General features: G+C 34.9%; 1 protein-coding gene across 9 annotated transcripts in view; it reads left to right on the forward strand.

Annotated features, from left to right (window-relative positions):
- The window catches only part of Trim37 (tripartite motif containing 37), a 183,793-nt gene that overhangs the window by 12,535 nt on the left and 156,943 nt on the right, over positions 1–14,315 (forward strand). For 8 of the 9 annotated variants that reach the window (XM_026407312.2, XM_077800650.1, XM_026407311.2 and 5 more), the window contains 4 exons: positions 3,418–3,505; positions 5,842–5,964; positions 8,134–8,257; positions 12,135–12,202. In XM_026407312.2, the coding sequence (XP_026263097.2) occupies positions 3,418–3,505; positions 5,842–5,964; positions 8,134–8,257; positions 12,135–12,202 (403 nt within the window). The remainder of the gene's footprint in view (positions 1–3,417; positions 3,506–5,841; positions 5,965–8,133; positions 8,258–12,134; positions 12,203–14,315) is intronic. The other variant, XM_026407316.2, reaches the window with a different exon arrangement.

Raw genomic sequence — 14,315 nt, forward strand, 5'->3', positions numbered from 1 at the left:
TTATACATTTTGCACAGCTTATCTTAATTAGCATAAACTAGATACATCAGTCAACTAATAAGGAATCTCCACACTTAATGGCTCACTTTTGTTACTTTTCAAACCACTCCCTCTGACATTTTGCCAGGCACCACCCAGACTTGTTTACGAACTCTAACATTTCTCTGGCAAAATACCAGGTGTTATTTTTTACTTATTTACAGACCTTAACAGATGCACAACATGTTAAAGCAAGAAGTTGAAACATCAAGGGTCATTATTAAAAAAAAAAAAATCTTATGTGTTCCTTCATTATGATAAGCTAGAACTGTAGAAATGGAAGAGGCTTAAAATGTTAATGATAATTCATAATCAGAAATAAAACCTGGTGTTTCTACTATTACTCTACTAGTTAAGCTGGGACTTTTTTTTTTTTTTTTTTTTTTTTAAGCAATCTTATTGAGTTGCCCAGCCTGGCCTCCAACTTGTAATTTCCCAGCCTCAGCCTCCCAAGTAACTGGGATGTATGCCACCATGCATGTTTAAACTGGGCTCTTGAGGCTTTCTGTTATTTCTAGTATTAAAGATGTCACACTAAAACTAATGATTTAATCTTTAATTTTCTATATAACACATTTCATAAGTAAACATATGGGTATTCTGGGATTTCAGGTGTCACTGTTTGGAAACACCCTTTACCTTTTCTTGGACCTCTCTTACTGGATCCTCCGTAAAAAAAATGGGAGGTGTGCACCATAGCGCATGCCTGTACTCTCAGAGACTTGGGAGGCTAAGGCAGGAGGATCATAAGTTCAAAGTCAGCCTCAACAATTTAGCAAGGCCCTAAGCAGTTTAATGAAACAGTGTCTCAAAAAATAAAAAGGGCTGGGGATGTGGCTCAGTGGTAAAGTACCCTTTGAATTCAATCCTTGGAACCAATAAATACATAAAAATAAAAATTAAAAGGATTGGAATTGCTACAGTTTACTAATCTGCCAATCTCTTTTTTGGTACTTGATGCCTCCTGGCCCCCTTGGTTTGCTGAAAGTATGTATAGACTACTGATTAAGAATTGTTCTACCCAGTGGCCCTAGAGACTGAGACAGGAGGATTGAGTTCAAAGCTAGCTTCAGCAACCAGGAGGCACTAAGCAACTCAGTGAGACCTTGTGTCTAACTAAAATACAAAATAGGGCTGGGAATGTGGCTCGGTGGTTAAGTGCCCCTGAGTTCAATCCCTGGTACCCACCTCACTCCCTCACCCCACCTCCACCTACCCCCTCAGCCCCCCATCACCAAAAAAAAAAAAAAAAAAAAGTTCTGGTAAATGGCCCACATTGCAAAAGCTCATCATTACTAATCAGTAGGGAAATGCAACTCTAAATTTTATCCTTTAGGATGGCTGTTATTTAAAAAACTAAAATGCACAAAAACCTTTATGTAAGCTTCAGATAGAATCTAATATGCTGCTTTTTTTCTTATTTGCTATTATAAATTTGTAAAATCTTGGATATTATGAATAATGCTTCTATGAATTTGGTGTTCATGTTTTCAAGACTCTGTTTTCATATCTTTTTGGTATATACTCAGAATTGAAATTACTAAGTCATGTAGTAATTCTATTTTTTCTTTTTTTGATACTGGGATTGAACCACAGGATGCTTTACCACTGTAGCCCCAGCCTTTTTTTTTTTTTTTTTTTGTTGAGACAAGGAAAGTTGCGGAGGTCCTTGCTAAATTGCTGAGGGTGGCAGTTCTCCTGCTTTTTTCTCTCAAGTCACTGATTATAGGCATGTGCCACCATGTTCGTCTAGTAATTATATTTTCTATTTGGTGGTGATGCTATGGATCAAGTTTAGGGCTTAAGTATGTTAGGCAAGTGTTCCACTGTTGAGCTACATCCCAATTTTTTAATTTTACTTTTTGAGAGACCTCTGTACTATTTCTATGGGAACCACACCATTTTACAGTCCTGCCAGTAGTGCAATAAGGGTTTTAGTTTCTCCACCTCTTGGCCATTGCTTGAAGGAATTTTTGTTAGTTTTTTGATATCATCATCCTAATGGATGGGAGGTTTTGATTTGCATTTCCCTAATGATTAGTAGCGATGAGCATCTTTTCATATGCTTGTTGGCCATTTGTATATTTTCTTTGGAGAAATACATATTCATGTTCTTTATTTTTAAATCTGTTTATTTGTGGGGTTACTATTATTTATTCTGGAAATTGAACCCTTATCAGATTTTTGTCTGTTTTGTAGGTGACAACCTGTAGTGACATTTGTAGGTCACTCTGTAAGTGACATTTAAAAACTTTTTTTTGTGTGTGTGCTGGGAATTGAATGCAGGACCTTGTATTTGCCAAGCAAGCACTGAGTTACATCTTTAGCCATTGTTATTTTATTTTGAGGCAGGTGTTCACACTGGCCTCAAACTTGTGATCCTCCTGCCTCAGTCTTCCAAATTGCTGGGTTACAGATGTGCACCACTGTGCCCAGTTTGTGACTTTTGATGCTCAGAAGTTTTACCTTTGTTACTTGAGTTTTTGATGTGATATCCAAGAAGTCATTGCCAAATCCAGTTTCATGAAACTTTTCCACTTTGTGTTTTACTCTGAGAGTTTTATAGTTTTGGTTTTATATTTAAGTTTCTGATCCCTTTTTAGTCTTTAGTTCTGCAGTCTAGAAATCCAAAGTGCTGGCGGGTTTGATTTCTGGTGAGGCCTCTTTCCTTGACTTGTAAAGGATTGCTGCTGCTTCTGTTATTGCATAGTTTTTTTGTTGTGTATGTGTGCAGTGTTGGTGTCTCTTCCTCTTCTTATAAGGACATTAGTCCTATTGGATTGGACCTCCTCTTTATGACCTCATGTTGTCACCTTAGTTACCTCTTTTGTAAGGGTCCTGTCTCTAAATATGGTTACATTGGAAGTTAAGGCTTCAACATATGAATTTTGGGGGACAGTTCCTTCTTTAACCAAATATAACTTCATTATTTTGCTTGTGGATATCTGGTTTAATAAAAAAAGTAAAATTTGGTGATTATTTTCCATGAGGATCTGGTATTAAATGTGCAGTTAATGATGTCTTATCATTGATCACATGTAGAAAAAGTGCAAGCCTATGTGTTTATGTATGTGTAGATCAAAATGTAATGTAGGGTAGCACTTATCACCTGTAGTGATGTTAGGAAATGGTGCTGAATTTTTACTTTATTTAGAAAGAAATCTTCAATATATACGTTTGTAATCTAAATTAATGAAAACATTAATAAAAATTTTCTACACATATAATTCTTTTGTTTAATTCACAGAAGCCCTGAAATACATTTTATGTTTTTGGTTATGTAATTGTTTAAAATTGATTTATATTTGCCCAAGCTTAGGAATTTGTTGAAGTAATCATATTTTAATTTTAATTCTAACTTTTTTCCATAATGTATAGATGTGAAAATCACCATGAAAAACTTAGTGTGTTTTGCTGGACTTGTAAGAAGTGTATCTGTCATCAGTGTGCACTTTGGGGAGGAATGGTAAGCAGAACAAGTTTAGTATATTCTTTATCTTTAGAGATTGGAAAGCATTGAAATATTTGTTGGATTTAGTTAGGAAAAAAGTATCATTTATTCTACTGAATGAAAATTAAAATGCATCTAATTTATAAATGCCTTATTAAAGGTATTGTATCTTCTGTTATTCCAGAAGTACCTCTTTTTTTTGGTATGGGGAATTGAACTCGGGCATTGGACCTTTTTTGGTATGGGGGAGTGAACTCGGGCACTGGACCTTTTTTGGTATGGGAAATTGAACTCGGGCACTGGATCACTGAGTCATATCCCCATTGAAGATTGAATATACATTGAAGATTGAATATATATTGAAGATTTCCCCAGCCCTATTTTTTATTTTATTTAGAGACAGGGTCTCACTGAGTTGCTTAATGCCTCCCTTTTGCTGAGGCTAGCTTTGAACTTGTGATCTTCCTGTCTCAGCATCCCCCTGAGAAATACCTCTTTAGGTGGAGATATTTGATGTAGGATGTGTACCTCTTATTTGAATATCTTACTCTGTCCATAAAATGCATGTTCATGTTAAATCATTATTCCTTCTCCCCCTTGCTGGGGTCCAAATGTGGTTCTTGTATATCCTAGATAAGTGATTTCACCAGTGAATTACTCCTCTTAGCCCTGTCATTATTTTTAACTCTTTTGTTGTAGGATCACCTTTCATTAAAGGCCAGGTAATCTGATATACTGGATATAGTTTATAATTTTCATTTCTTTAAAATGGAGCAAAAACTTAGATACCCATGAAATAATCTGAATGCATATATATAGGTTTTATAATTTTACTCCATTTTTAATTTTTTTCCAACATCTTGTTTAAGAGCAATTTTTGTTTTTTTTTAAATGGGCTCTATGTTTCCCAGGCTGGCATTGAACTTTCAAGCTCAGGCAATCCTCCTGCCTCAGCTTCCCAAGTAGCTGGGACTATAGGCATAACTCACACTGCACCTGACCTTTAAAGCAAAGCCTCATATGCACATTCTACCACTGAGGTCACCCCAACCCCACACAAAAGATTCTTGGGAAAATAACTGACAGTGGGAATGGAAGTGGGTAGATACATAGAATGATCTGTTAACCATGAGAATTGATCATTCTTTTTGTGTCAGTATATTTTTCGGAAAGAATGGCAGGCTGAGTTGGTTGAGTAACATTCACTTCAGTGAGCTTTCTGTTTGAATATGAATGCTAATTGCTGATTAGAAAAAATAAATTCCCAAAATTTAATACTTAAATACATGAGTTTTGTAAGGAACAGTGGACAGTTTCTTTCCCATACTTTCTTAAGTGAGCATTTAAAAATCCACATCTCTTTTCTCTCAGAGACCATACTGGTTGGTTTGGCTAAATTAGACAATTCTAGTTAAGAGTTTATTATAGGAAGTGTTCTTATCATAGAAATAGGAGGTTCTAATTACCAGTGATGGATTAAATTACTAAAATCGGATACAAAATTATTTTTGGGTTTTTAATGCCCCCAAAATGTTCTTCAAACTGAATTTAACTGAATTCTTTAAATTGAATGTTATGCTAACTTTTATCAGACTTATATTTCAAAAGTAAACTTTTGTAGCACAAGAAATGGGTTCATTGCTTTTGTTAATTATCTACACTGGGTTTTTCAAGATCTTTTTTATTCAGTCACTTGTGCTAGATTTGGTGATTATGAAGACGTACTAAACAGTTCTATATTTAAATCTGTGTAATACATTTTGGTAATAATAGAGTTGATGAGAATACATAACTATGGGTGCTGATCCTATAACTATGGGCTTAGCTGCAAGGATTAGTGGAATTAATAGCTGCTAAGATGGAGGAAAAATGAAGGAGAATTATTTTGAATAAGAGGGGGTAACTTTAGCAAAGGCCTGCTGGGAAGAAGTTTTGAGGACATGGAAGAAGGCATGTTGTTGCCCAAGAAAAAAAGTGGTTAATAAGGTTGTAGCCAATGGTTTAGACTATAGTTAAGAATTTTTTTTTTCTTTCTTTCCATGGTGCTGGGGTTCAGAATGGCACACATTATATGCAAGTGCCCTATCTGAGCTCCATCACTAGCCCAGTATTTTGGTTCCTTCTAATGAGTCAAGATTTCTAAATGTCAACAATTTTTCTGAAGTCCATTGTTTACAATCTTGAGGAGTTCCTACATGGGCCAGGTGACTTTATGTTAGCACTAACTAAAAAAGATGAAATTCATTTGAAAATATATACCAGTTTATTAATGTCTATGGAGTGTTAAAAAGGATTATAAATGCAGATGATATGTGAAAATGTTCTAAAACTACTCTTGTTAATTTAAATAGCATGGTGGACATACTTTTAAGCCTTTGGCAGAAATTTATGAGCAGCATGTCACTAAAGTGAACGAAGAGGTAGCTAAACTTCGTCGACGCCTCATGGAACTAATCAGTTTAGTTCAAGAAGTGGTAAGACTACTCCCATAAGATTTTTTCTTTCTTTTTTTTTTTTTTTTTTTGATGGTACTGGTATTGAACCCAGAGTTGCTCTACAATTGAGCTAAACCCCACCCCTTTTTATTTTTAATTTTGAGGGTCTCACAAAATTGCCCAGACTGGGCTGAAAATTGTGATCCTCCTATCTCAACCTCCTGGAATTGGTTATTATAGGCATGTGCCATGGGCACCCGGCTTATTATTATTTTTATATTCTATGCTAATATAGAACATAATGTACGAATGTAATAATATGTATATACAGTATATAATAATGCATGTGTATATAAATACAAATCAATTAGATGTTGAAATGAAGATTTGAAAATTAATAGGCTCATCAACTTCAAACTAGTGGAGGAATTTGTATCCAAATTCCTGGTCATAGAGGAAATAGTTGAACCAGAGAATTACCTCTTATGCAGAATTAGAGACAGTGAGTTAAAGAAGCTTATGTGTTACAGATTAATAATGGACTTCTAAATAGTATCAGTATTGTCTTTTAGTAGAATTATTATGTTATTCACTTTGGATCTCTAGCTTTTGGAAGGATTTCTGCTACCAATGAATAAACTCTTTATTCTGTTTTCCTTAATTAGGATCCATATAGTTTAAAGGGTAATATTGAATACAACTCTTAAGATACTGTATGGGTCAAACAGTTTGGGTAATATATGTATCATTTATAAAGTAATTTTATTTTTTGGAAATAATTTGATGATCTTCAATAGTGAAGTGGAAAATATACTTTGGATATATTCTGTTTAAATTGACAGAATGACAGTTGTAAATCTTTGTGTACCATTTCTAACTTAAGAACAGATATTTGCTTTGTTTTATCCCTCAGAAATTGAGATCCAAATCATCATTTGTAATATTCTTTATACAGAAAATAGTATTATTGAATTGCATGTAAGCTGCATTGTAATTTTGAAAAATGAGCAAGTTGTATGGTTTCTATTTGGCCTTCATTTCATCACTTTTTGGTATTCCCTTGTTAACATTAGGAGACTATTTTGTTCGTGACTCTTGATCCGTATATTTACAAAATATTAGCAAATACAAGAAAGATTGATTTTTATTTTCTGTGATATGCCATTTTGAAATATTTGAAACATATGTTACTCTACAATCTTGGAAATAAGTCTTTTCTTTTCGTATGTAGTTCTGAAAACAAAACCAAAATAACTTTTTTATGGGGCTGGAGATGTGGCTCAGCGGTAGCGCGCTCGCCTGGCATGCGTGCGGCCCGGGTTCAATCCCCAGCACCACATACCAACAAAGATGTTGTGTCCGCCGAGAACTAAAAAATAAATATTAAAAATTATCTCTCTCTCTCTCTCTCCTCTCTCACTCTCTCTTAAAAAAAAACAAAAAAAAAACAAAATAACTTTTATGAACTAGAGTATTTAAAAATTGTTTTCATTTGTTTTAGGGTATTTCAGGCTGTGAATTTTTACCTTTTTTAATATTGAAAAAGTTTGTCCTATGAGGGATTTGATAGGAGCTTCTTGTGTGACTTGTGTATATGTTACCTAAACCAGTTTTTTTGTAATTACAAGTCTTTTTATTGATATTTCTGTTAAATTATCATATGTTTTATTATGATTTATTTTTAAGAATCTTTCTAATTGATTTAGTTGAAGATACAGAATTTTTTTTTAAAAGAGAGAGTGTGTGTGAGAGAGAGAGAGGGAGAGATAATTTTTTAATATTTATTTTTTAGTTATCGGCGGGCACAACATCTTTGTATGTGGTGCTGAGAATTGAACCCGGGCCACACGCATGCCAGGCGAGCACGCTACTGCTTGAGCCACATCCCCAGCCCGATACAGAATTTTTTAAAGCAATGAGTTACCTGTGTTATACTAGCAATGTAAGAGTAGTATTATATGTTTTGTAAGTTTTAAAGAGGTAATCAATTTTTTTTAAAGAATTTAACCTTTATTTTTTATTTTATTATTTATTTTAAATGTGGTACTGAGGATGGAACCCAGTGCCTCACACTCAGTTTTCTACCACTGAGCTACACCCTAGCCCTAGTCAATGGACTAATTTCAGTGAATACACTGAGGTCTCTTTGCTTCTATATTTAAAGTTCCCCAATTAAAATTATTTTACCTGTTTTTTTTTTTTTTCTAGGAAAGAAATGTAGAAGCTGTAAGAAATGCAAAAGATGAGCGTGTTCGGGAAATTAGGAATGCAGTGGAGATGATGATTGCACGATTAGACACTCAGCTGAAAAATAAGCTTATAACATTGATGGGTGAGTGTGGGTTTTTGTTAGGTGTTTTTTGTTTGTTTTGGGGAGTGTTTTTCTATGCTGCTAGAGTACATGGTACTTTGAGCCTCCTGGAGGTTCAATCTTTGAAGAATGAGGTTGGTGAGTTGGTACAGTCTAGGAAGGACTCTTGAGATTTTAGATAGTTCCATGTTAGATTCTGCCCAGATGTCCAACTTGTATTTAGAAAGCAGTGGAGAGAGAAGTTTTCATAGATATTTGGGTAAGAGTCTTAATAGCCTAGCCAGGGACCTCATTGTTAGCTTTTGTTTTTTTCCTCCTCTTTTCTAAATCCAATAAAAATTTCCTTTATGCTGTCCTCATTGAAGATGAAGAACTGACATTTATAACTATCAGCATAGTCCTCTCAGCTTTTTATTAGAGATTTAATCTTTTCTTTTTTTTAAGTATTTATTTATTTTTAGTTGTAGATGAACACAGTACCTTTATTTTATGTATTTTATTTTTATTTGGTGCCAGGGGTGAAACTCAGTGTCTCATGCATACTAGGTAAGCGCTCTACCACTGAGCCACAACCCCTCCCCTTAATCTTGTTTTTTAATTCTAGTCTCATTTTACATCTAATTCATATTTAATTATATTTATTGCTCACCTTTTTGGTTTTTCAAATATTCCCTCCTCCTAAATTGATTATGGAGCTTAGGATTGAACATAACTTTTTTTTTTTTTAAAGAGAGAGAGAATTTTTAAAAATATTTTTTAGTTTTCGGCAGACACAACATCTTTGTTGTATGTGGTGCTGAGGATTGAACCCGGGCCGCATGCACGCCAGGCGAGTGCACTACCGCTTGAGCCACATCCCCAGTCCGAACATAAAATTTTAAACATAAAGTTTAGGGAAAAAAAATGCTAGTTTGTTTGGCATGGTTTGATTTAGTGTCTTTGAGCTTAACCTGTAATTTTAGTCCATCTAACATTTTACTGATGCAAAATCAGCTTTGCATTTTTCATCATAGTGTAACATGAAATACATATACTTTAGTAAGGTATGAACAAAGAATTCTTTTACTTGCTATCTTTTATTAAGATGCAAATATCCTTGAGTTTGGATATTCATGTATTATTTCACAAATTGTCTTTGCATTACAAAAATATTTAGTCTTATAAATCTATACTGATCTTAGTGATTTTCAAGACCCAAAGGCAGATCCTAAAGAATCATAACTTTAGATTGAATAGTAGAGCTTACCCGCACAGAGGAGCAATTAGAAGAAACCTATAGACATCTAGTATTTTTTTTTTTTTAATGGTACTACTTTAGATAAAAGAAGTGTAAATGAAAATCATAACTTTTGTTAGGCCCTTAGTCAAAGTTAATTGTATGTATAATGATCTTATATTTTCAGACTTTAAAATGATGTTTGAGACTTTCTTAATTTTATTAAGCCATATAAAGTGCTGGGATGTTAGTATGTACTAGCACTTTTAAAACTGAAGCTTTCTTCGGTGATAATGTGATTTTAAATTGCAGCTAAGTATACATGATTTGCCCTTGCTTTTGTTGAATGAGTTTGCCTCATTGCTTCCTTTGTTTAATTGAATTAACTTAAAATCAAACAAGTCTTTAGTACAGATCTGTTTTTTGAAGACAAGACCTTACTAGATTGCTGAGGTTCAGCTTGTACTTGAAATCTTCCTACCTCAATCTCCCTTCGGTTGCTGGAATTACAGGCGTGTACCATTTCACCTGGTAGCAACTGTGTAGTTTACTTAGTGGAATAATTTCCTTTTCCAAAAATTTAACCTGCCCCCTGTTTTTGTGGTTTTCAATTGATTTTTCATTATGAAAAGTTATTGCAATTTGAAATATCTAAGGTTGTTTTTATAATTAAATAGGATACTTTTAGGCTTAGAATAGCTCTACAATAATCTTACTAGTAGTTGTTTAGTATTATGAGGAACGTCCCACTTTGATTTATATCTCAATTTCTACCACTAATTATTTCCCCCCCCAGAGTACTGGGGATTCAACTCGGGATTATTCTAACTTGGAGCTATATACTCAGTCAAGTAAATACCCAGTTGTAAATATACTTTGGGGATATATTTTAAACTTTGTCTTAGTTTAAGAACATTTTTTGTTAGTACATTCGGACCATTTTTTTTTCATAAACACAAAATCTGAAGGTCTAGAAGCATTCCTTATGAATTAGCAGAAGTTTCTATTTTGAAACAGTCTTACTAAGTTGCCCAGGCTGTCCTTGATTTTGGGATCCTCCTGCCCCAGCCTCCTAAGTATCTGGGATTACAGGCATGTGCCACTGTACCTGTCTCTACCACTAAATTTTAAGTTGATTATATATGGTAGTATTGCCCAAAGTGCTAATGCTTTAGAACTATAGGATGTGGTGATGGTAGACATTATCTCTGATAATGTAATCTGATTTCCATATTTTTGCAATCAAGAACTTGTAATCATTGGACATGGTGGCACATTCCTATATTCCTGGACACTTGGTAGCAAGAATGTAAGGTCAGTGCCACCCTGGGCAATTAAGCGAGGTGCCAACTCAAAAAGGCCTTAAGATGTTGCTCAGTGGGGGCTGGCGTTGTGGCTCAGTGGTAGAGCGCTCGCCTAACATGTGTCAGGCACTGGATTCGATCCTCAGCACCACATAAAAAAATAAATAAAATAAAGGTATTGTGTCCATCTACAACTAAAAAAAAAATTAAAAAAAAAAAATGCCGCAGTCTGGCTGCAGCAAAATAACCAGGGGGGGTGGTGACGAGCAACTTGTGTAGATTGATACAGCTGGAGTGGGAGCCGTTTATTGTAGGACAGGAGTGGTATATATACATTCCACACAGCTTATCTTAATTAACATAAAATAGATACAGCAGTCAACCAATAAGGAATCTCCACACTTAATGGCTCCCTGGCAGTACATCACAAACCACACCCTCTGGCAAAATGCCAGGCACCATCCAGATTTGTTTATAGACTCTAACATTAAAAGATGTTTCTCAGTGGTAGAATGCCCCAGGTTCAATTCCCACAAATAAAAATCTTGTGATTTTGGCTTCAGAAAATGAAAAATAAAAGGTCTGTATTGTCTCCTTTCATCAAATAACACTACTTTATGGGGCTGTGATTGTGGCTCAGTAGTAGAGCACTTGCCCAGCATGTGTGAGGCAGTGGGTTCAATCCTCAGCACCACATAAAAATAAATAAAATAAAGGTATTGTCCATCTACAACCAAAATAAATAAATAAGTAAATGTTCTGAAAGCACCAAAAATAAATAAAACAAGCTGGATTGGTGGTACACACCTGTAATACCAGTAATTCCAATGGCTGAGGCAGGAGAATCCAATGACTGAGGTCAGCTTCAGCAGTGTAAGTTGATTCTTGTCTGGATCCCAAGTTTGGGGACAGCCTGGCAACTTGGTGAGGCTCTATGAGACAATAAACAATAAAAAGAGCTGGGGATATAGTAGCTTAGCTGTATAGTGCTTGCCTAGCATGTGTGAGGCCCTGGGTTCAATCCCCAGTATCAAAAAGATAAAAAAAAAATCTAGAGAAATTAACATTTTTACTTAAAGTATATTGTAATTGTACTTCTTTTTTTTAATGTTGGAGGTGGAATCCCAGGCTTTTATTGTATGTTCGGTAAATTTCATACCCCTAAATTGAATTTCTTCTAAAAGTACTTCAGATTAGTTCTAATTCTATAATGTTGATTTCAATCCTTTAAATTCTAGGAATATCTTTAAAGTAGTCGTAATAAAGAATTTTTCTGTACTTGAAATGGATTTGTTTTTATTGAGTATGCTTTTGGAAGTTAATTTCTTTCTCAAACCAGTAATGAGTTCAATATTGATGTTTTGCTATATTTAAACAGGTCAGAAGACATCTCTAACCCAAGAAACGGAGCTGTTAGAATCCCTTCTTCAGGAGGTAGAGCACCAGGTGATGAAATATTAAATATAATGGTCTTTATCCATTTTAATCCATATTTCCTTTTTTTGGTACCAGTGATTGAACCTAAGGGTGTTTATCCACTGAGCCACATGCCCTAGCCCTTTTCTATTTTTTGTTTTGAGTTGGGGTTTTGCTAAGTTGCTTAGGGCCTTGCTGACTGCTGGCTTTGAACTTTGGATCCTCTTTCTTCAGCCTCCTGAGTCTCTGGGATTACAGGTATGCTCCACTGTGCCTAGCTTTCCATATCTCGCATTGCAAGTTCCTTTTTTTTTTTTTTGAGAGAGGGAAAGTTATGTCTGATCCTTTTTATTGTCTTTCCCATTCCCATCCCATGTCCCTTCCCTTCATTCCCCCCTGTTCAGTCTGATGAACCTACCCCCTGCCATTGTGAGTTAGCATATTCAGCCTTTGGTTTTTTGGGATTGGCTTATTTCACTATGATTGTCTCTGGTTCCATCCATTTACCAGCAAATGCCAGAATTTCATTCTTCTTGGCTGAGTAATATTTTGTTGTGTATATGTACCACATTTTCTTTATTCATTGATCTGTTGAAGGGCACCTGGGTTGGTTCCGTAGCTTAGCTGTTGGGAATAGAGGTGCTATGAACAATGATGTGGCTATGTTGCTTTCTTCTTTTTTTAAAAGTATTTTTATTAGTTGTAGGTGAACACAATACCTTTATTTTATTTATTTATTTTTATGTGGTACTGAGGATCAAACCCAGTGCCTCACAAGTGCTAAGCGTGCATTCTATCACTGAGCCACATAGTGTGCTGATTTTAAGTCCTTTCAGTATAGGCCCAGGAGTGGGATAACTGGGTCAAATGATGGTTTCATTCCAACTTTTCTGAGGAATCTCCGTACAGCTTTCCAGAGTTGTTGGACTAATTTTCAGTCTCACTAGCAATGTAAGAGTGTACCTTTCCCCCCACATCCTCACCAACACTGTTACTTGTATTCTTGATACTTGCCATTCTGAGTGAAATGAAATCTCAGTGTAGTCTTAATTTTCATTTCTCTAATTGGTAGAGATATTGAACATTTTTTTCATGTATTGTATTCCTTCTGTGAAGTGATTTGTTAAGTTCCTTTGCTCATTTATTGAATGGGTTGTTTGGGGGGTTTTTTTTAGTTTTTTTTTTTTTTTTTTTTTTTTTTTTAATATATCCTGGAGATTAGTGCTCTGAGGTGCAGGTGACAAAGATTTTCTTCCGTTCTCTAGGCTCCCTCTTCACATTCTTGATTGTTCCCTTTGCTGTGAAGAAGTTTTTTAGTTTTGATACTGCCCTGTTTATTGATTCTTGATTTTACTTTGTGTGCTTTCAGAGTCTTGTTGAGGAATTTGGTTCCTAAGCTGACATGATGGAGATTTGGGCCTACATTTCTTCTGTTAGGTTCAGGGTCTCTGATCTAATGCCTAGGTCCTTGATCCACTTAAGGTTGTTCTATGTGGGGTGAGAGATAGGGGTTTAGTTTCCTTTGGTTATGTATGGATTTCCAGTTTTCCTAGCACCATTTGTTAAAGAAGCTTATACTGTCCTTGATCACGTTTCTCTCTCTAATCAAATACCGATTTTTTGTTGTTGTTGATAAATTTGCTTATTATTGAGTTATATAAATGGAACTACACTTTATGTACTCATTTTATGTGTAACTTCATTCAACAAAATTAGTATTTAAAATTTTTTTTTTTTAGTTGTTGATAGACCTTTATTTTATTTATTTATATGTGGTCCTGAGAATTGAACCCAGAACCTCACACATGCCAGGCAAGTGCTCTGTCATTGAGCCACAGCCACAGCCCCCAGCAAAATTATTTGCTGTGTGCATCAATAATTATTTTAGTGTTGAGTAGTATTGTATGTTTATTTTTCCATTTAATTCCTAATGGTCATTTGACGTAACTGTAAACCCTGAAATCCAGTTTTTGGCTATAACAGACAAAGCTTCTATAAATGTACATGTCCAAGTCTTTACATGAAAGTGTTTTTTTTTTTTTTTTTCCCTGTTGGGTGTGCTTATGGCTCCATCAAATGGTTGATAAATCATTAATTTTAAAAATAATTGCTAACAGTTTTCTGAATTGTACCATTTTATATT

The sequence above is a fragment of the Urocitellus parryii genome, chromosome 7, assembly GCF_045843805.1.
Source record: "Urocitellus parryii isolate mUroPar1 chromosome 7, mUroPar1.hap1, whole genome shotgun sequence".
NCBI lineage: Eukaryota > Metazoa > Chordata > Mammalia > Rodentia > Sciuridae > Urocitellus > Urocitellus parryii.